General features: G+C 44.0%; 1 protein-coding gene across 2 annotated transcripts in view; it reads right to left on the minus strand.

The window, feature by feature from the left end:
- Positions 1-17553: 17553 nt before the first annotated feature.
- The window catches only part of robo1 (roundabout, axon guidance receptor, homolog 1 (Drosophila)), a 368472-nt gene continuing 362653 nt past the window's right edge, over positions 17554-23372 (minus strand). For both annotated transcript variants that reach the window (XM_072259842.1, XM_072259841.1), the window contains 2 exons: positions 21822-22042; positions 17554-18962 (listed from right to left, as the gene is read on the minus strand). In XM_072259842.1, coding sequence (XP_072115943.1) covers positions 18948-18962; positions 21822-22042 — 236 coding nt within the window. In that variant the 3' untranslated portion in view covers positions 17554-18947. The remainder of the gene's footprint in view (positions 18963-21821; positions 22043-23372) is intronic.

The following is a 23372-nucleotide window of genomic DNA, read 5'->3' on the forward strand; positions in this document are numbered from 1 at the left end:
TCAGAATGCTGCTAATTGACAGCATTTAACACTATCATTCCTACGTTCGTTATTGAAAAGCTACAGAACGTGGGCCTCTCCAACTGGAACCTCAAATTCTTAACTGGAAGACCTCAATCTGTGCGGATTGGTAATGACATCTCTACTTTGCTGATAATCAACACTGGAGCTCTACTCTCTATATCCATGACTGTGTGGCTAGTCATAGCTCAAATGCCATCTATAAATTTGCTGATGATACAACCATTTTCATCAGAATCTCAGATGGAGATGAGAAGATGTATAGGAGCAAGATATACCAGCTAGTTGAGTGGCGTCACAGCAACAACCTTGCACTCAACGTCAGTAAAACCAAAAAGCTGATTGTGGTCTTCAGAAAGGGTAAGTCAAGGGAACACGAATCAATCCTCATAGAGGGATCAGAAGTGGAGAGAGTGAGCAATTTCAAATTCCTGGGTGTCAATATCTCTGAGGATCTAACCTGGTTCTAACATATCAATGCAGCTATAAAGAAGTCAAGACAGCAGTTTCATTTCATTAGGATTTGAGGAGATTAGACTATTAGATTATGAGGACACGCAGTTCTCTTTTATTGTCATTTAATAATGCATGCATTAAGAAATGATACGTTTTTCCAGAATGATATCATGTAAACACATGACAACCGACTTAAAAACTAACAAAAACCACAAAATTATAACATATAGTTACAACCGTGCAAAGCAATACCGTAATTTGATAAGAACAGACCATGGGCACGGTAAAGTCTCAAAGTCTCTCGAAAGTCCCATCATCTCACGCAGACGGTGAACCTCCAGCGCTGCCAACTTGCCAATGCAGCATCCTGGAAGCATCCGACCACAGTCCGACTCCGAGTCCATCCGAAAACTCCGAGCCTCCGACCACCTCTCCGACACCGAGCACCGAGCACCATCTCTGCCGAGCGCTTCGACCCCACCCCCGGCAACAGGCAATAGGCAAAGCCGAGGATTTGGGGCCTTCGTCTCCGGAGATTCTCGATCGCACAGTAGCAGCGGCAGCGAAGTGGGCATTTCAGAAGTTTCTTCAGGTGTTCCTCTGTACTCTCATGGCTGTCTTCATCAAATCTGGATTGTGCATGGCCCCCTAGTTACACATCTTAGTTACACATTTGGTTTGTCACCTAAAACACTTGAAAACTTTAACAGATATACTGTAGAGAGCATTCTAACTGGTTGCATTCCTGTCTGGTATTGGGAGCTGGGGGGGGGTGGATTGTGGTATCTACTGCACAGGATCGAAATAAGCTGCAGAAAGTTGTAAACTCAGTCAGCTCCATCATGGGTACTAGCCTCCACAGTATCCAAGACACCTTCAAGGAGTGGTCAGAAAGACAGCATTTATCATTAAGGACCCCCATCACCCAGGACATGCTCTCCTCTCACTGCTACCATCAGGAAGGAGGTACAGAAACCTGAAGGCACACACTTAGCGATTCAGGAACAGCTTCTTCCCCTCTGCCATCCAATTCCTAAATGGACAATGAACACACAACCACTACCCCACTACTTTTTTAATTACTGTTTTTGCACTACATATTTTAATTCTACTATTTTATATGTATATATAGACTGTAATTCATTTTTTACTCTATTAATCATGCATTACAATGTATACTGCCACAAAGTTAACAGATTTCACAACGTATGCCGGAGATATTAAACCTGATGCTGATTCTGAACCTCACTCAGCTGCAACACACTGACGCCCTCGAACAGAAAGATCTTACAAAAAGTAGTGAATAGGGCCCAGTTCATCACGGGCAAAGCCCTCCCCACCACTGAGGACATCTACATGAAACGCTGTAGCAGGAAAGCAGTATCTATCATCAGGGACCCCCACCAGCCAAGCCATGCTCTCTTTTCACTGCTGTCATCAGCAAGAAGGCACAGGAGTGCCAGGACCCACACCAGCAGGTTCAGGAACAGTTATTACCCCTCAACCATCAGGCTCTTGAACCAGAGGGGATAACTTCACTCAACTTCATTTCCCCATCATTGAAATGTTCCCACAACCTATGGACTCACTTTCAAAGATTCTTCATCTCTTGTTCTCAATATGTATTGCTTATTTATTTATTTATTTATTATTATTTCTTTCTTTTGGTTGGTTGTCACAGTTGGTTGTCTTTTGCACATTGGTTGAATGCCCAATTTGTTGCAGTCTTTCATTAATTCTGTTATGGTTATTATTCTATTTTGGTTTCATTGAGTATGCCCATAAGAAAATAAATCTCAGGCTAGTATATATATTTTGATAATAAATTTACCTTTATCTTTGAAATTTGGAAAAGTCTCTGACTGTCCACTTTAACTATGCCTCCTACATTCTTATACACCTCTATCAAGTTGCCTCTTAACCTCCTTCACTCTCAAGAGAAAAGCCCTAGCTCAATCATCTTATCCTCATTAGACATGCTCTCTAGTCCAGGCAGCATCCTGGTAGATCTCCTCTGCACCCTCTTTAAAGTTTCCACATGAGGGGTGATTTCATAGAGGTATACAAAATTACAAGAGGGATAGATAGGGCAAATACAAGCACTACAACTAGAGGTCATGGGTTAAGGGTGAAAGGTAAAATGTTTAAGGGGAGCAAGAGGGGAAACTTCTTCACTTAGAGGGTTATGAGAGCGTGGAACAAGCTGCCAGCACACGTGGTGTAGGCTAGTGGCTAGTGGCCAGAGGCACACCATTAGCGATCTGTGCTGTGTCCTTTGTTGTTTGTCATCTATATCAATGATACGGATGATAATGTGTTTAACTGGATGAGCAAATATGTGGATAACACCAAGATTGGGGGCATAGTGGACAGTGATGAAGGCTATTATGGCTTGCAGAGGGATCCACATCAGCTGGAAAAATGGGCTGAAAAACAGCTGATGGAATTTAAGTGACACACATCAAAGTTGCTGGTGAACGCAGAAGGCCAGGCAGCATCTCTAGGAAGAGGTACAGTTGACGTTTTGGGCCGAGACCCTTGGCCAGGACTAACTGAAAGAAGAGCTAGTAAGAGATTTGAAAGTGGGAGGGGGAGGGGGAGATCCGAAATGGTAGGAGAAGACAGGAGGAGGAGGGATGGAGCCAAGAGCTGGACAGGTGATAGGCAAAGGGGATATGAGAGGATCATGGGACAGGAGGTCCAAGGAGAAGGAAAGGGGGAGGGGAAAACCCAGAGGATGGGCAAGGGGTATAGTGAGAGGGACGGAGAGAAAAAAAGGAGAGAGAAAAAGAATGTGTGTATATAAATAAATAATGGATGGGGTACGAGGAGGAGGTGGGGCATTAGCGGAAGTTAGAGAAGTCAACGTTCATGCCATCAGGTTGGAGGCTACCCGGACGGAATATAAGGTGTTGTTCCTCCAACCTGAGTGTGGCTTCATCTTTACAGTAGAGGAGGCCGTGGATAGACATGTCAGAATGGGAATGGGATGTGGAATTAAAATGTGTGGCCACTGGGAGATCTTGCTTTCTCTGGCGGACAGAACGTAGGTGTTCAGCAAAGCGGTCTCCCAGTCTGCGTCGGGTCTCGCCAATATATAAAAGGCCACATCGGGAGCACCGGACGCAGTATATCACCCCAGCCGACTCACAGGTGAAGTGTTGCCTCACCTGGAAGGACTGTTTGGGGCCCTGAATGGTGGTAAGGGAGGAAGTGTAAGGGCATGTGTAGCACTTGTTCCGCTTACACGGATAAGTGCCAGGAGGGAGATCAGTGGGGAGGGATGCGGGGGACGAATGAACAAGGGAGTCGCATAGGGAGCGATCCCTGCGGAATGCAGAGAGAGGCGGGGAGGGAAAGATGTGCTTTGTGGTGGGATCCCGTTGGAGGTGGCTGAAGTTACGGAGAATAATATGTTGGACCCGGAGGCTGGTGGGGTGGTAGGTGAGGACCAGGGGAACCCTATTCCTGGTGGGGTGGCGGGAGGATGGAGTGAGAGCAGATGTACGTGAAATGGGGGAGATGCGTTTAAGAGCAGAGTTGATAGTGGAGGAAGGGAAGCCCCTTTCTTTAAAAATACTTTGGAGTATTGTGTGCCGCTTTGGTCACCTACTGACCAGAAAGATGTAAATAAGGTTGAAGAGTGCAGAGAAAATTTACAAGGATGTTGCTGAATCTGGAGAATCTGAGTTATAGGGGAAGATTGAGTAGGTTCGGACTGTATTCTTTAGAACATAGAAAATTAAGAGGAGATTTGATAGAGGTACAGATAAGGTAAATACGAGCAGGCTTTTTCCACTGAAGATAGGTGGAGCTACAACCAGAAGTCATAGGTTAAGGGTGAAAGGTGAGAAGTTTAAGGGGAATATGAGGGGGAAAGGGGGCCTTTTGTGGTTGGCTGCCAGAGACTAGTGGTGTTCCTCAGCGGCCAGTATTGGGACCACTACTTTTCACATTGTTTGTCAGTGATTTAGATAAAGTTTGCAGATGATACAAAGATAGGTGGAGGGGTAGGTAGTGTTGAGGAAGCAATGTGATTGCAGCAGGACTTAGACAAATTGGAAGAATGGGCAATAAAGTGGCTGATGGAATACAGTGTTGGGAAAAGTATGATAATGCATTTTGATAAAAGGAACAATAGTGCAGACTACTATTTAAAAGGAGAAAGTTCGAACATCAGAGATGCGGAGGGACATAGGAGTCTTCGTGCAAGACTCCCAGAAAGTTAATTTAAAGGATGAGGCCGTGGTGAAGAAGGCAAATGCAATGTTGGCATTTATTTCAAGGGAAATAGAATATAAAAGCAAGGAGATAATGCTGAGCAGCACACACAAAATGCTAAAGGAACTGGTCTGGCCTGCTGAGTTCCTCCAGCATTTTGTGTGTGTTGCTTGGATTCCCAGCATCTGCAGATTTTCTCTAGTTTGTGGGATAATGCTGAGGCTTTATAAGACTTCGGTCAGGCCGCACTTGGAGTATTGTCAACAGTTTTGGCTTCATATCTCAGAAAGAATGTGTTGTCACTGGTGAATATTCAGAGGAAGTTTGCAAGGATGATTCCAGAAATGAAGGGGTTAACATATGAGGTGTGTTTGGCAGCTCTGGGCCTGTACTCACTGGAATTTAGAAGAATGCAGGATAATCTCATTGAAACCTTCCAAATGTTGAAAGGACTAGATAAGGTAGGTGTGGAAAGGATGTTTCCTAAGGTGGGTGTATCCAGAACTCGAGGGCACAGCCTCAAAATTGAGAAGGGACCTTTTAGACCAAAGGTAAGGAGGATTTTTTTCAACTAGAGAGTGGTGAATCTGTGGAATGCTCTTCCACGGACTGCGGTGGAGGCCAAGTTGATAATTTCATGATTGGCAAGGATATGGCAAGAAGTCAGGTGTATGGGATTGAGTGGGATCCAGGATCAGCCATGATGGATTGATGGAGCAGACTTGATGGGCTGAATGGCCTAATTCTGCTCCTATGTCTTATGGTCCTATGACCATCCACCACCTGCTCCATAGGAGCAGAATTAGTCTGTACGTGTCCCTGAGTGGGCGTTAAGCAGGTGCTACACCTTGCCCAACGATGACCTGCAGATGAGCAGAGGGAAGGCACACCTTACATCTCCTTTGGTAGAGACGTAGCTCTGCCCTGCCAGCCGCACTGCATATAGCACAAATACTGTAACACTGCACATAGAGCTTACAAAGTTATGACAGCAGAAAGGCATACAGTCATACAGTGGTACTATAGCCCAGGTCTCTGAGTTCACAGCCTGTATATCGATGATGCATGGGATGTTATCTGGGAGCTACATTTCTGCAAGAACAAACACACAGCATTTCTTTCTTGTGCAAGTGCAGCTGCAGAGGAATGCAATCCAGCTTCCACCGAGCGAACACTGGAGGGCAGCACTGACAGGAGGAGCTGGCCCCAGCCCAGGATGGATCCCCTGGCATGCCGCCAACTCTGGCATCCCCTGCCATCCAACGCTGGCATCCCCTGCCATCCAACTCTGGCGGCCCCCTTCCCCGGTGGCCACAATGGATGGCCCCAAGGCTAAATACGGGGTTACTGTAGGATCAGTGTGAAAGGGCAGTCAATGGCCAGCATGGACTCAGAGGTCCAAGTGGCCTGCTTCTGTGCTGAATGACTCTGTCACTCGGTGACTCTCTCAAACCGCTGACTTGGGTATCAACGCAAGTGAACGAGAGGGTGAGTCACAAGTGAGGAAAAGTTTTGCAACTCTACTGGCACCAAGGTGACAAGAGCACAAAATCATTCTTAATGACAGGAAGCTGACAAAATTGAAGGCTTCCAAACCGCATTCCAGTACTCAAATCTTTAGCTCCCATCATGCCAGCCAGACTGACTGGAGTCCAAGTGCTTATAAGCACCTGAGCGTGGGCCAAAATAATTAAACGTTCAGAATAGTTTGTGTTTTTCTATTTTCTATCCTTCCCCCTTGGGCCACTTGTGTGTTTCACTTTGACAAAAGCCATTAGCTTGGCTGGAAGGGTCTGCAGCCCTGCAAGTCCAGGTGGGCTATTCAACTGCTAGAGGCTTCACAAATAACATTAAAGGCTAGCGTCCTCTCTGGTTCTCATAAGCCGACTTAAGTTTGTAAGCAGACGCGGAAAACCTGGCCGGTGAACCTCTTCTCAGGCCTAAGTAGCCAAATGGTAATTTCTCCTCTGCCAGAAACATCCCCCTTGCCAGGATCTGTTCACAACGAGCAGCTTTAATGACTAAAGCACACAAAATGCCAGAGGAACTCAAAAGATCAGAAAGCATCAATGGAGGGGAATAAACAGTCAACATTTCAGGCCAAAACATTTCATCCGAACTGGAAAGGAAAGGGAAAGAAGGTGGGGGGGGAGGGGGAGGAGTACAAGCTGGCAGGTGATAGGTGAGACCAGATGAGGCGGAAGACGCGGGTGGTGGCAGAGAGGGAAGTAAGAAGCTGCGAGGAGATAGGTGGAAGAGGTAAAGGGTTGAGGAAGAAGGAATCTGATAGGAGAGCAGAGTGGACCATGGGAGAAATGGAAGGAGGAAGGGAACCAGGGCAAAGTGATGGGCAGGAAGAAAAGAAAGTGTGAGACGGTTACTAGAATGGAGGAAGGAAAAGACAGAGGGAGGGATGATGCAGTAATTCCTGGAGGTTAAAGTAATTAAAATTCATGCCGTCAGATTAGAGGCTGCCCAAAACAGAGCATGAGGTGTTGCTCCTCCACCCTGAAGTTACCTCATCGTGATGGTAGGCAGGTTACAACGTTGCCCACACCTTGCCCGGATTGGCTTCTGATAGGGCACAAGGCAGAAGAAGCTGCAGAGAATTGTAAACTCAGCCAGCATATGACAATAAACGTTACATGTCTCATTAATGTAACTTAATTAGACTGTTAATGTTTATTACTGTATTCGGGAAGTCAAAAGAATGTTCAAAGCCTTTTTTAAGTGATGGCCAGTGACCCCATTCATATGAATCCACGTAGACAAGGTATGGCTGGTTTGTAACGATATTTCTGAAGAGTAACTCGTCCCCTCAGCTCAGTGAGTTAAAGAACATTTGCCGAGCACCTTTGCTCCACCTACAGCAAGCTGGAACTTCCAGTGGCCAACCATTTTAATTCCAATCACATTCCCATTCTGACATCTCTGTCCATGGCCTTCTCTACTGGCACAATGAGACCACTCTCATGCTGGAGGAACAACATCTCATATTCCATCTGGGTAGCCTCCAACTTGACGGCATGAACAGTGATTTCTCTAACTTCTGGTAATTTTCCCCCTCCCCTTTCCCCTTTCCCTTTTCCCTCGTCCTATATGCAGGAAGATTGTTCCCGATGTTGGGGAAGTCCAGAATGACGGGTCACAGTTTGAGAATAAAGGGGAAGCCTTTTAGGACCGAGATTAGGAAAAACTTCTTCACACAGAGAGTGGTAAATCTGTGGAATTCTCTGCCACAGGAAACAGTTGAGGCCGGTTCATTGGCTATATTTAAGAGGGAGTTAGATATGGCCCTTGTGGCTAAAGGGATCAGGAGGTATGGAGGGAAGGCTGGTACAGGGTTCTGAGTTGGATGACCAGCCATAGAACATAGAATATAGAATAGTACAGCACAGTACAGGCCCTTCGGCCCACAATGTTGTGCCGACTCTCAAACCCTCCCTCCCATATAAGCTCCCACCTTAAATTCCTCCATATACCTGTCTAGTAGTCTCTTAAACTTCACTAGTGTATCTGCCTCCACCACTGACTCAGGCAGTGTATTCCATGCACCAACCACTCTCTGAGTAAAAAACCTTCCTCTAATATCCCCCTTGAACTTCCCACCCCTTACTTTAAAGCCATGTCCTCTTGTATTGAGCAGTGGTGCCCTGGGGAAGAGGTGCGTGCTATCCATTCTATCTATTCCTCTTATTATCTTGTACACCTCTATCATGTCTCCTCTCATCCTCCTTCTCTCCAAAGAGTAAAGCCCTAGCTCCCTTAATCTCTGATCATAATGCATACTCTCTAAACCAGGCAGCATCCTGGTAAGTCTCCTCTGTACCCTTTCCAATGCTTCCACATCCTTCCTATAGTGAGGTAACCAGAACTGGACACAATACTCCAAGTGTGGCCTAACCAGAGTTTTATAGAGCTGCATCATTACATCGCGACTCTTAAACTCTATCCCTCGACTTATGAAAGCTAACACCCCATAAGCTTTCTTAACTACCCTATCCACCTGTGAGGCAACTTTCAGGGATCTGTGGACATGTACCCCGAGATCCCTCTGCTCCTCCACACTACCAAGTATCCTGCCATTTACTTTGTACTCTGCCTTGGAGTTTGTCCTTCCAAAGTGTACCACCTCACACTTCTCTGGGTTGAACTCTATCTGCCACTTCTCAGCCCACTTCTGCATCCTATCAATGTCTCTCTGCAATCTTCGACAATCCTCTACACTGTCTACAATACCACCAACCTTTGTGTCATCTGCAAACTTGCCAACCCACCCTTCTACCCCCACATCCAGGTCGTTAATAAAAATCACGAAAAGTAGAGGTCCCAGAACAGATCCTTGTGGGACACTACTAGTCACAATCCTCCAATCGGAATGTACTCCCTCCACCACGACCCTCTGCCTTCTGCAGGCAAACCAATTCTGAATCCACCTGGCCAAACTTCCCTGGATCCCATGCCTTCTGACTTTCTGAATAAGCCTACCGTGTGGAACCTTGTCAAATGCCATGATCATACTGAATGGCAGTGCAGGCTCGAAGGGCCGAATAGCCTACTCCTGCACCTATTTTCTATGTTTCTATTCCCCACTCTGGCACCCCTCTTACCTCTTCAATCCTCCTCACCTGCCTATCGCCTCCCCCTGGTGCCCCTCCTCCTTCTCGTTCTCTCACTGTTCACTCTCCTCTCCAGCCCTTTACCTTTTCTGCTTATCAACTCTCAGCTTCTCACTTCATACCCCGCTCCCCCACCCGCCTGGCTTCGCCTCCTTCCTTTCCCTCCAACTTCCCCTCCTTCCACTTTCTTATTCTGGCTTCTTCCTTTCCAGTCCTTATGGAAGGTCTTGACCCAAAACATCGACCATGTATTCCTCTCTGTGGATGCTGCTCGTCCTGCTGAGTTCCTCCGACATTTAGTGAGAGTTACTACAGCTAGAGAACCAGTTCTGGGCTCAGCAGACATCAGGTGAGACCCAGCACATTCCAGACGTCTGAGTCACTGAGCAACAGCTCAGGGCAGCAGCTCGGAACACAACACCCCACTGCAGCTGTCTGGCAAACTCTAGCTTTCAGCACCATCCAGTTCAACGCTTCTGGTCAGCAGGAAATCTGAAGGTGGAGAAAGGTTGGGAAAAGAGGTGAGAATGAAGTGAATATTAAGAGATTAAGGTGTGTAAAATTAAGAGAGATATAGATAGGTACATGCAAGCATGCTTGTTCCAATAAGGTTGGATGGGACTACAACCAGAGGTTAATGGAAAAGGATGAGCAGTGAAATATTTAAGAGGAACATGAGGGAGAACTTCTTCACTCAGAGGGTGGAGAGAGTGAGGCCAGCGGAAGTGGTGGATGTGAGTTTGATTTCAACATTTAAGAGAAATTTGGATAGGTACATGGATGGCAGGGGTACGGAGGGCTATGGTTTGGTGCAGGTCAATGGGACTAGGCAGGTTAATAGTTCAGCATTGACCTGATGGGCCAAAGGGCCTGTTGTGGTACCTTAGTGTTCTATGACTCTAAATGGAGTGGCTCACAAGACAAAAGGAGTAATGGACCAACAAACGAAAGGGGAGGTCCGTCACGGTAGGCTTGGCAGAAGATGTACTTGTGACAGTTGGTAAAATTCCATCTTCGCCAGAACATATTGGTTCAATTCTACATTTTACACTGGCATCAGTGAGAGCATCCTCACGTCAGCTACTACCATTTGGTTTGGCACAGCATCCTCTCACCATATACCAACTGCCAGGTCAGCATAAAAGGTTATTGGCTGTGGTCCATTATCACTGCAAGACTTGGGTGCGTCCAGGACAAAGATACAGGTAGGAATAATCACTGCGGCCACTACCCACCCTGCAAACTGCCTCTTTTAAAAACTTACTCCTGGAAGCATTATAGGGCTACTAAACCAAAAAACTTCACACCATTTTAAAAGCTTCCTCCCCTGGCAGTTCAACTGATCAACCATTCCCATTGCGCACCCATAGTACCCTTCATCTATTACCCCAGTCACTGGGTTAGCCCCCACACCCCCTCTACCTATTAACCCCATCACTGCACTGCACCCACTTTCATAACGCTCTTTACATGGTAAACACATACTTGCTGATATTTATGTATTTAGGCTCATTTTATTCCATATCTCTACTTTAATCTCTAAATTTTATATAATATTTTATTCTTATAACTGTTGAATGCTATTTTTTTGTTGTCTGACACACCAACATACCACAGTAAATTTCTAATACGTGTAAATGCACGTGGCGAATAAAGTTGATCCTTGAGGATCAAGGATCGGCAGAGTTCAGGAACAGCAGAATCTTCAGCTGGAGAAAGACACTTGGGCAAGGAACATGGACCTAGCGGTGGCAAATAGGATTATGTAGATCAGCTTCTCAGTCAGTATAGTTCAAAGTAAATTTTTCATCAATATACACATATGTCACCATATAAAATCATGAGTTAATTTTCTTGCCGGCATTCACAGTAGAACAAACAAATACAACGAAATCAATGAAAAGCTACGTATAAAAACTGACAAACAACCAATGTGCAAAAGAAGACGAACAGTGCAAATACAAAGAAAAACTAATAACAATAATTGATAAAGAAAGAAAGAATACTGACAACATGAGCTGTAGACTCCTTCAAAGTGAGTCTGCTGATTCTGGAATTAGTTCATTTAAGACAGGACCAACAGGCTCTGGGACAACTTCTTCCACCAGGCCATCAGACTGATTAATTCATACTGATACAATTGTATTTCTATGTTTTATTGGCTGTCCTGTTGTACATATCACTTATTATAAATTACTATAAGCTGCACATTGCACATTTAGACGGAGACGTAACATAAGGATTTTTACTCCTCCTGTATTTGAAGGATGTAAGTAATAAAGTCAATTCAATTCATACCTCAACCATCCATGTACCTACCCAAACTTCCCTTAAACACAAGGCCAATGTCTAATCCAGCTTTCTACCTCTTGAATGCCAAGCGACTGAACCTTTTTGACCAGCCTCTCATGCTGGACCTTGTCAAATGCCTTGCCAAATTCCATATAGACAACAGCCACTGTCTGACCTTCACCAACTTTTTTGGTAATTTCCTCGAAAAACTCTATTAAGATTGTTTAGACATGACTTACCATACACAAAGTCATGCTGACTGTCTTGAATCAGTCCATATTTATTCAAATATTCATATATCTAGTCCCTTACAATACCATCCATTAACTTTCCCAGTACTAATGTCATGCTCACTGGCCAATAATTTCCTAGTTTATTTTTAAAGCCTTTCTTAAACAGTGAGACAACATTGGCTGTCCTCCAATCCTTTGGTACCTCACCTCTGGTAAATCTCAAATTATGGGTGTTTATCCACCCTAATTATCCTCAAAATAGTAAACACCTCCTCCTCTGTAACCTGTATAGAATTCATGAAGTTGATGTCATTTTGCCTTACTTCTATAGACTCTGTGTCTGTCTCCTGATTCAATACAGATGCAAAAAAAATGCATTTTAGACCTCCCCCATCTCTTTGGGCTCCACACATAGATTGCCATTCTGATCTTCCAGAGGATCAGTTTTGTCTCTTACAATCCTTTTGTTATCACCATCCCTGTAGAATCTCTCAGGATTGTCCTTCACCTTGTCTGCTAAGGCAACCACATGCTTTCTTTTAGCATTCCTAATTTCTTTTTAAATGTTCTCTTGCATTTCTTAGACTCCATAAGCACCTCATTTGTTCCTATCTGCTTATATCTAAAATGCACCTTTCTTTTTGTTTCTTAACTGGGGCCTCAATATCTCTTGAAAACCAAAGTTCCTTACGCCTGTTATCTTTACCTTTTACTCTGGCAGGCACATCCAGGCTTCTTACTCTCAGAATTTCTCTTTTGAAGGCCTCCCACTTACCAAGTACATCTTTACCAGAAAACAGCCTGTCTCAATCCACACTTGCCAGATATAGTATATTATATAGTATACTCTCTCTTTATATATATTTATAAGTTGATGTGCATTCAATAGAGTTGGAGTTTATAACTAAGAAGCGGAGCGTAGCGTATTTAATATTTCAGTAATATTTGAGTAATATGGCAAATATATTGTTTGATTAAATATTCTACATTGTTTGCATATTTTATGATAGGTTGTGTATAGAAGTACGTGAATGACAATAGTCATTATGCCATGTCATAAGTGTGCACCTCACTAAAATAAAAATGTATGCACGTTATCCCTTACTCTGTGTTTTACTTTTGATCAGTTTTATGTTTTGGAGTTACAAAACGTAACTGAAATGTAGGAAAGAAGGGTTAGATTGATATTGGAGTAGGTTTATATAGATCGGCATGACATCATGGGTCGAAGGATTCGTACTGTGCCATACTGTTCTATGTTCCACATTGAAGCATTCATCATCAAGGACCCACCAACCAGGCCATGCTCTCTTCTTGCTGCTACCATCAGGAAGGAGGTACAGAAGCCTTAGGTTCTACACTAACAGGTTCAGGAACAGTTACATCGGTGGTGCGCAAGTGGAACAGCTTTAAGTTCCTCGGGGTCAATATCACAAATGACCTGACCAAACAAATGACCTGACTTGGTCCAGCCAAGCAGAGTTCATTGCCAAGAAGGCCCACCAGCACCTTTACTTCCTGAGAAAACTAAAGAAATTTGGTCTGTCCCCTAAAACCATCACGAATTTTTATAGATGCACCGTAGAAAGCATTCTTTTAGGGTGCATCACAACCTGGTATGGAAGTTGTCCTGTCCAAGACTGAAAGAAGCTGCAGAAGATCGTGAACACGGCGCAGCACATCACACAAACCAACCTTCTGCCCTTGGACTCACTTTACACCGCACACTGTCAGAGCATTGCTGCGAGGATAATCAAGGACACGACCCACCCAGCCAATACACTTTTCGTCCCTCTTCCCTCCGGGAGAAGGTTCAGGAGCTTGAAGGCTTGTAAGGCCAGATTTGGGAACAGCTTCTTTCCAACTGTGATAAGACAGCTGAACGGATCCTGACCCGGATCTGGGCCGTACCCTCCAAATATCCGGACCTGCCTCTCAGTTTTTTTGCACTACCTTACTTCCCATTTTTCTATTTTTTATTTATGATTTATAATTTAAATTTATAATTTAAATTTTTAATATTTACTAATTTTAACTGTTTTTAATATTTAATATTTGTAATCCAGGGAGTGTATATTTGTACTCCAGGGAGTGCGAAGCGCAGAATCAAATATTGCTGTGATGATTGCATGTTCTAGTATCAATTGTTTGGCGGCAATAAAGTATAAAATAAAAAGTTATTACCCTTCAACCATCCTGCTCCTGAACAAGCGTGGATAACTTTTCTCACCACAACTCTGAACTGAATCCACAACCTACAAACTCACTTTTGAAGACTCTGCAACTCATGTTCTCAGTATTATTTTTTATTCTTATGCATAAATTCTATTGTATTTCTTCATTTTCCAGTAAAGGAATCTCGACATAGTATATGGTGACATATACATACAGTACTGTGCAAAAATCTTAGGCATGCATATGTATGTGTGTGTGTGTGTGTGTATTTGTGCATGAGCCTAAGACTTTTGCAAAGTACTATAGTAGTTTTATGTATTGCACTGTACCATTGCTGCAAAAGAAATACGCATTTCATAACATATGTGAGTGATGATAAACCTGATTCTGATAGTGGTCTTTATTGTGGACAAAGAGTGAAAATGGGGGACACCTCCTTCTCCTTTATGAGGGAGAGAGAACCTATGGGTTGCCGAAAACCGGATGAATTGTGATAGTCTTTGCGGTAACTGTAATGTCTGTGTCTTTGCAATCGCTTAGCTCACGCTTCTGCTCGGTAACTTTTTGTTTTGCCGGCGGGACGGGAGGGGGGATTGTTGCTCGCCGCTACTTATGCATGGGAGGGGGCAGCTGGGGGGTGGCTTTTGGGTTCTCATGTTTAACTGTTGTTCATTCTTTGGGGCACTTCTCTGTTTTCATGGATGTTTGCGAAGAAAAAGCATTTCAGGATGTATATACTGTATACATTTCTCTGACATTAAATTGAACCTTTGAAGGGGGCAGGAAGAGCGGAATTGTGGTTGGGAAAAAGAGAAAGGGAGAGGGAAGCACCAGAGAGACGTTCTGTGACCTTTCCTGGTGTCTCAGGGTTGAGTATGTATGCTCCTGCGCCACCCCGCCCTGGCACTCGTCTACCACCTGCCCCACACCCCTCCTGCAGCACTCCACCCTCATACTTTGCTCCCGCTAAATTTAGAAACTCACTTTCCACTCCATTTTGGCAAATATAGCACTGTGCAAAATGCTTAGGCACCCTTGCTATACTTATGTGTCTCAGACTCTTGTACAATACTGTACTTTGATAATAAATTTAATTTGACTTGACTTGGATATTCATTACATCTGCAGAGCAGATCATAGTCTATGTATCCTGTGGAAAGCTACTTAGACATCCTGATTTCCACCATCAGCAAGACACAAGTCAGTAACCCACTGGAAAGTCCTCAACTTTTCTGGATCAATGCAACTCAATGCTTTTGGAAATACCAACACTACCGCAATAGAATAATGGACCATTTACTGCAACAATGCTGAATGCATCACCAGTTTACAAGGGGCTACACTCTGAACAACCTATAAAGTGCACTGTATTTTCATACCCAGGCTAATCTGACAGCACTTGCCAATGCAGATTGCATGAAGTTTGGTGGAGCTGTAGAAGGGACAATGACAGGATACAGAGCTGGGCTGAGAAGTGGCAAGTGAAGTGAGAAAAGTTCGGCTTTTCTCACTTCACTTCGGGCGGCTGGAAAAGTGAGAAAAGATTTACTTTGGAACATCAACTGGTTAATTGCATGACTTTTAGCAGTGTACAGGGATATTGCATGAATCATCCATAGATCCCTCAAAATTGTTAAGAAGGTGTATGATGTGCTGGCCTTCATCAGATGGGCCAAAGGCTGCGAGGTAATGCTTCAGTTCCATTAAACTGTGCACAGAGCAATCCTGGAGTATTGTGTTCAATTCTGACTGCCTAATTACAGGAAGAAAGTGGTAGTTTTAGAGAGGCTGTAGAGATTTACCAGTATGCTGCCTGGATCACAGAGAATATCTTTAGAGGATAGGTTGAGTGCATGAGAGCTTTTCTCTTTGGATTGAAGGAGGATGAGAGGCAACTTGATAGAGATGTAGAAGATGATAAGCGGCATAAATCAAGTGGATAGTCAGAGACATTTTCCTAGGGTGGAAATGGCTAATACCAGTGGGTATAATTTTAAGGTAATTGGAGGAAAGTATAGGAGGTATATCAGAGATAAGTTTTCAACATAGAGAATTGTTAGAGTGTGGAATGACCTGCCAGGGAGGTGGTAGAGACATATAAGATGCTCTTAGATTGGCACGTGGATGATAGAAAAATCGAGGGCTATGTAGGAGAGAAGGGTTAGATTGATCTCAGAGTATCTTAAATAGTTAACACAACATCGTGGGTAAAGTGCCTGTACTGTGTTGTTATGTTCTATTTTCTGTGGTGAACCTACAATCTCTACCACCAAGGACTAGGGTAGCAGGCATGTGGGAAACACCACAACACACACAAAATACTGGAGGAAATCGGCATGCCAGACAGCATTTATGGAGAGTAATAAACAGTCCACGTTTTGGGCCGAGATCCTTCTTCAGGAGTCATTATCCTGATCTTGTCGTCTTGAAAACACCTCATCATTCCTTCATCATTGCTGGGATGTCCCTTTAGAACAGCAATGAGGAGAATGGCTTCAGCTAAGGGAATTCGTTACTACAGACGGCTGTAGAGGCCAAGTCATTGGGTATATTTAAAGCAGAGGTTGACAGGTTCTTGATTAGTAATGGCGTCAAAGGTTATGGGCAGAAGGCAAGAGAATGGTTTGATGGAGAATGGTGGAGTGGACTCGATGGGCTGAATGGCCTAATTCTGCTCCTACATCTTATGGTCTTATGGGTCTAAATCTTGGAAATCTCTCTCCAACAGCACTATGTGATCGCCTTCACCAGTTGGTCTGCTATGGTCCAAGATGGCCACTCATCAGTGCCTCCAAGAGGTAGGCAGAAACGGGCAACTAATGTTAGTCTTGCAAGCAACACCTGTGTGATGTGAATATCCTGCCATCACCAGGTTCCTGTCACTAGGACGGCGAGGTGTTTCCCTGTGCTCTGTCCCACATGCATTTTTGAATTATATTTTATTGATTTATTTATGGTAATATTTTGATTTATGTGCTGTGTGTGATATATGTTTTGTGGGTGCACCATGTTCTGGAGGAACACTGTTTCATTTGGTTGTGTACAGGTACAGTCAGATGACAATAAACTTGAACTTAAATGAAGAAAAAATAGGTAAGTGTTCTTAAGGTCCTGTTCAGCCTTGATGGAAGAGAATGGTGGAACCGGTGCAAAGAGATGAATGGTCTCCTATCAATCTTACGTTGTCTCCTTACAGGACAACAAACTTGCTCAAATTAAGACTGAGACACAAGAGAGTGCAGATGCTGGAATCTGGAGCATCAAACTACCAGCTGGAGGAACTCAGCGGGTTGAGCAGCGTCTGTGGGGAGAAAGGAAATGTCAATGCTTCGAGTCCTAATCCTGCACCAGGACTAGGGTCTCAACATGCAATGTTCACAATCCCTTTCTCTCTGCAGATGCATCTTGGCCTCTGGAACTCCTCCAGTGCTCTTTGTATTTCTTGCACAAATTGGAAGTTTTATTCCAAGGAACAATCATGATCAATATTCTGCTTTTCTTACAGAAAAGTCTCTGACACAATGAATCGTGTTTGTGATCTTGAGGAGAATTTTTAATAAATAATGTGGCAGGGAAATTATACGTTTAGGGTTATTAAATCCTCAAATATGTAAATTCATGACTACAGAAAGGAATTCTTACATAAAAAATACCAAGACAATGAGGACAAGTTGTCTTAGCACAATACACTGTTGCCCTTGGTAACCACACGAGTGGTTGACAAGAAGTTCAACTTGAACCATCCGTCCGGTGACGCGGGTCATCACAGTAGATTCGGGAGGCGTCTAAGGGTGGTCGTTCTGAATGTTTTCCTATAAAGGAAGGCATCCTTGTTGATTGAAGTGTTAAGTAAGCTTCTTCCAATCAGAACCCAGTTTCAGCATCTGTGCCCTCACCAGCACAGACAGCAGTCAGTCCGGAGGCCAGAGGTACTTGTGTAAGTTGCATCAGCAAGCATAACAAGGTACTGTACTCTTATTAAGTCGGATTTGCAGCTGCGGAGATGGAACCGGATCTATGCAGATCAGAAAGTCTTTGTATCTTTGTAAACTACCACAGGTCCCATCTCCATTCTTCACCTTGGCAAGAAATATTTTTTTTCTTCTTACTAGAGAGAGGTGAACTAAAGGATTGACTCTTCCACTCGCTTCTGCGCAAGTGTGCAGATTCCTCTCAACCCCTCCCGAGAGTTCCCCACCAATCATCCTGATCCCTCCCTCACTCCCCCCAATAAAAAAAACCATCATCTCAATCTCAGATGGCAAAAAAACTCAAGACATTTCTCCATTTTGCTTCCCCTTTGTCACACGTAATACTCCACTAAGATGTCGGAGATTAAACCATTAAAAGTGTTTTTTTTCTTTCCAAATTATAAAGTTTAGTGATTGTGCTTTTGAAACCAAGAAATTAAAAAAAAAATTAAACAGTGCATTACAACGACACAAAAAAAACAATTATATATATTATTAAAAACAATTCCACTTTTTTGCCAAAACAGCCATTCTTTGGAGGGTGTTGATAGAACATGTTACTTATATACAACAGGGCCAATGGGAGGTTGTTGGACTGACAGGGTGTGACAAAGAACTCCAATATGTATTTACAATATGAATCACCCTGTTTTAGCTTTCTGTTTTCAATGAACTATAGAAAAGTTGACAGGTATAAGTTACAATTGAAAGCTAAGTTCATCCCAACCTCCCCCCTCAAAACAAAAGATTCAAAAGTCAAATGAAAAAAAAAACAAAAAACTTAATTGATGTGGTCAATCAAGATGATGCAAACATTTATAATTTACACAATCCCCTCATTGAACCAGACATTACATCTGGCATCAAATATCTTCCACGGGTAAGGAGTTTTACAAAAACTGGCATAGAGCTCTCCAGAGTCTGATCGGGGTTAATTGCCTGAAATTATCTTCTTTCCTTTAGTTTTCCATATCCTGTGGAGGGAAGAACAAGGAGTCAGCAACCAAAAGCACCAATATTTTGTTTCTCTTATTCATTTTTTTTTACCTCTCTCCTCATCAGCTCCATTTCAAATGCAATAGCTTGCCAATGGTGGAAATGAATCATACCATCTGGTATGGAAGGACAACTGCACAGATTTGGAAAAAGCTGCAGAAAGTTGTAAACTCAGTCAGCTCCATCATGGCCACTACCCTCCCCAGCTTTGAGGACACCTTCAAAAGGCAATGCCTCAAACAGGCAGCATCCAACACTAAGGACCCCCATCATCCAGAACATTGCTACCATCAGGGAGGAGGTACAGGAGCCCAAAGACACACACTCAAAGTTTTAGGAGCAGCTTCTTCCCCTCCACCATTAGATTTCTAAATGGACAATGAATCCATGAACACTTCCTCAATATTTTTTCTTTATTTTTGCTCTCTTTTTGCACCACATATTTAGTTGAATTTTTAACATACAGTTCTTATTGCAATTTATACTTTTTATTATTATGTATGGGCCGGCTGGTGGCGCAGCGACATCAGCGCCGGACTCCCGAGTTCGAATCCAGTCAGGCCGCTCCCGGGCACGCTTTCCATCCGTGCTGGGTTGAGTGCCGAGCTCGCAACTCGGCCTTGTAAAAAAACACTGCGCTGTGAGAAGGACGTGGGGGACCACTCACAGAATCTTTCCTCTAAGACAACCACTTGAAAAGTGGTCACCAAGGCTCTGGAAGAGTATGGCACACAAAAAAAAAATTATTATGTACTGCTGCTGCAGATCAAAAAGATTCATGATGTATGCCGATGATATTAAACCTGATTCTGATAGAAATAGTCAGAGACAGAAGAGACAAGAGCTGAAACCTAGAGCAGCAAAACACAAAATACTGGAGTAACTCAGTTGTTCGGGCAGTATCTTTGACAATAGACAATAGACAAGTAGATGCAGGAGTAGGCCAATCGGCCCTTCGAGCCAGCACCACCATTCACTGTGATCATGGCTGATCATCCACAATCAGTATCCAGTTCCTGCCTTATCCCCATCACCTTTGATTCCGCTATCTTTAAGAGCTCTATCCATCTCTTTTTTGAAAGCATCCAGAGACTTGTCCTCCACAGCCTTCTGGGGCAGAGCATTCCACATATCCACCACTCTCTGGGTGAAAAAGTTTTTCCTCAACTCCGTTCTAAATGGCCTACCCCTTATTCTTAAACTGTGGCCTCTGGTTCTGGACTCAATGAACATGCTTCCTGCCTCCAGCATGTCCAATCCCTTAATAATCTTATATGTTTCAATAAGATCCCCTCTCAGCCTTCTAAATTCAACAAGCCCAGTCGCTCCAATCTTTCAACATATGACAGTCCCGCCATCCCGGGAATTAACCTTTGTACCCGGAACATCTCATATTGAAACATTGACTGCCCATTTCCCTCTGTAGCACTGGCTCCCCTTCACCTTTACTCTTCTACCCCTGATGATTTGGGTGGCACGGCAGTGTAGTGGTTAGCACAATCACTTTACAAGGCCAGTGATGGGGTTCGATACCCGCCGCTGTCTGGAAGGGGTTAACAAATTCTCCCTGTGACCGTCTGGGTTTCCTCTGGGTGCTCTGGCTTCTTCCACTCAGGTTAGAGTTAGGGAGTTATGGGCATGTTACGTTTGTGGAGGAAGCCCCCAGCACAATCCTCGCAGATCTGAATTGACACAAACAAGGCATTTCACCGTGTACTTTGATGTATGTTTGACAAATAAAGCTAATCCTTTATTTATCTATAAAGGGTCTAGTCCCCAAACCTTGACTGTCTATCTTATCTCCCCCATAGATGCTATCTGACTTGTTGAGTTCCTCTATCTCCATTACGTGTCCGAATGTGGACCATCTGTTTTGTATTTATTATCTTCAGTAACATTTGAGTAATCTTGTGTATATATATATTGTTTGATTAAGCATTTTTGTTCAGTTAAATAATTCATTGTGGTTTATATGTATAAATACATTAATGGCATCACTTTACCATGTGATACCAGTGCACCTCGCTTGAAGTAAACACGAAGATAGACTCACGTTTCAGACTCCTGTGTCTTCCTTTGAATTAGTTTAATGTTTTGAAGTTACAAATCATAACTCCCTCGTGGAAGGGAATCAGCTGTAAGGGAAAATGACACTTTCCATCTGCCCTCCAAGTCACACTTTGTTACCGCTTGGAAGTGTATCGCCTTCCCTTCATTACTGGATCTAAAATCCCAAAAATTCTCTCCCCAACACATGACTCTACCGAAACACCAGCACAGGAGCACCTTCTCTAAAACGACAGCAGAAGGTCAAGAAGGGGAGGGATCTCTTTAGGACACCGCGGTAGTGTAGTGGTTAGCGCAAAGCTATTACAGATCGGGCATGTGAGTTCAGAGTTCAGTTTCGGCGCCCTCAATAAGGAATTTGTACTTTCCTCCTGGTGAAACCAAGGGTTTTCTCCGGGTGCTCTGTTCATCTCCCACACTTCAAAGATGTTCCGGTTAGTAGCTTTATTGGTTATTCTAAATTGTCCTGTGATTAGGCCTGGGTTAAATTGCAGGGGGTTTCTGGATGGCATGGTTCATTGAGCTGGAAGGATCTACATAGTGCTGTATCTCTACATGAATAGATAAACGTGGGTCATTGTCACTTCCTCAAAGGGAAGTGAATTTCAGTATAAATCCTGAGCAAGTTAGCGATGCTCGGATCCCCCACCTCCACAATTTCTGCCCCGAAAACAATCCTCCGGAGGATCTAACTGTGAATTCTATGACTGCACCCCACCAACTTCACCTGTTCCCCCCCCCACCACCACCCCCGTGCCCCCAGAATTCACCTCGAACTCTTCCTCTTCGCACTCGGGCATTCCCATCTCCAGCAGACCAGTTTCGGATGCCAGCCGACGGGATGAGGCCGGGGCAGTCCCCGGCACCATCTGCTCTCCTCTACGCCGTCCGCCGGACCCTCTTGATGACACGGAGCTGGAGGAGCTGGGCTCCCGGGGGTTCTGCGCCGATGGAAACGTCGGGCGGCTGTAGGGAAGGACATCCTCCACACCTGCACGACACGGGGAAGTTAAGCCCATAAGACAGACTATTCGGCCCATCTAGTCTGATCTGCCATTCTATCATGGCTGATCTACTATCCCTCTCAACCCTTTTCTCTGCCCTCTTCCTGTAACCCTTGATGCCCTTACTGATTAAGAAACTTCAAGTATACTCAGTGACCTGGCCTCCACAGCCATCTGCGGCAATGAATTTTACAGATTCACCACCATCCAGCTGAAGAAATTCCTCCTCATCACTGTTTTAAAGACACCCCCAGTTTAGAAAACTTTCTCTCCACATCCACTCTATCTAGGACTTTCAATACTTGACAGGGTTCAATGAGATGACCCCCTCATTCTTCTAAACTCCTGTTAAAATGCTCCTCACATGTTAACCCTTTCATTCCTAGGATCATGCTCATGAACCTTCTCTGAACCCTCTCCAATGCCAGCACATTCTTTTCTTAGACAAGGGGCCTGACCAATGGTTAAACCCAGGGCTCTCACCAGACATGCATTCCCATTACTTAAAACTCTGACGGAACAGGCATGAAATGGTTAACCATTGCCCTTCTTCACGTGGTGCCTTGGATGGGAATTTTAACTCTTCATCTCCCGTGACTCTTGGAAATCTTTGGAAATTGCCACAGCTCCAAAGACTGACCTATTGACCCCTGTTCACCCAAACCCAAACTAATGGTGGGGCCATTTCAGGGAGTTGAGAGCATTATGGAAGGAGTGTTATGGAGAGGTGAGAGGATTATAGAGATGTTGGACCAGTGTAGAGAGGAGATAGCATTTTGGAGAGCAGAGATTCCAATGGAGAGGAGAAAGCATAGAGGTATTTAAGAGGATCTTAAATAGGCACATGAATATATTGAGAAAGGAGGTATGTGGTCCTTGTGCAGGTGTCATTAGCTTAATCAGTTTGGAACAACACTATGTTCCTATGCTGTAACGTTCTATGCTCTTTATCCAACGTTTTATGTTCAGTGCTCTACACTATGTGTTCTAAAGATTAAAGATAAAGATTAGCGTTACTTGTCACATGTACATTGAAACGCTGAGACATACAGTGAAGTGTGTTGTTTGCATCAGCAACTAACACAGTCCGAGATGTGCTGGGGTCAGTCCACAAATGTCACCATGCTTCCGGGGCCAACACAGCCTGCCCGCAACTTACTACCCGTACACCTTTGGAATGTGGGAGAAAAGCAGAGCTTCCAGAGGAAATCCACGTGGTCACAGTGGATCATAGTGGTTACAAACTCATTACGGACAATGGAGGGAATTGAACGCTGATCACTGCCACTGTAAGCTGTTCCGCTAACCACAGTGTCA

Source organism: Mobula birostris, chromosome 6 (genome assembly GCF_030028105.1).
Source record: "Mobula birostris isolate sMobBir1 chromosome 6, sMobBir1.hap1, whole genome shotgun sequence".
Classification (NCBI taxonomy): domain Eukaryota; kingdom Metazoa; phylum Chordata; class Chondrichthyes; order Myliobatiformes; family Myliobatidae; genus Mobula; species Mobula birostris.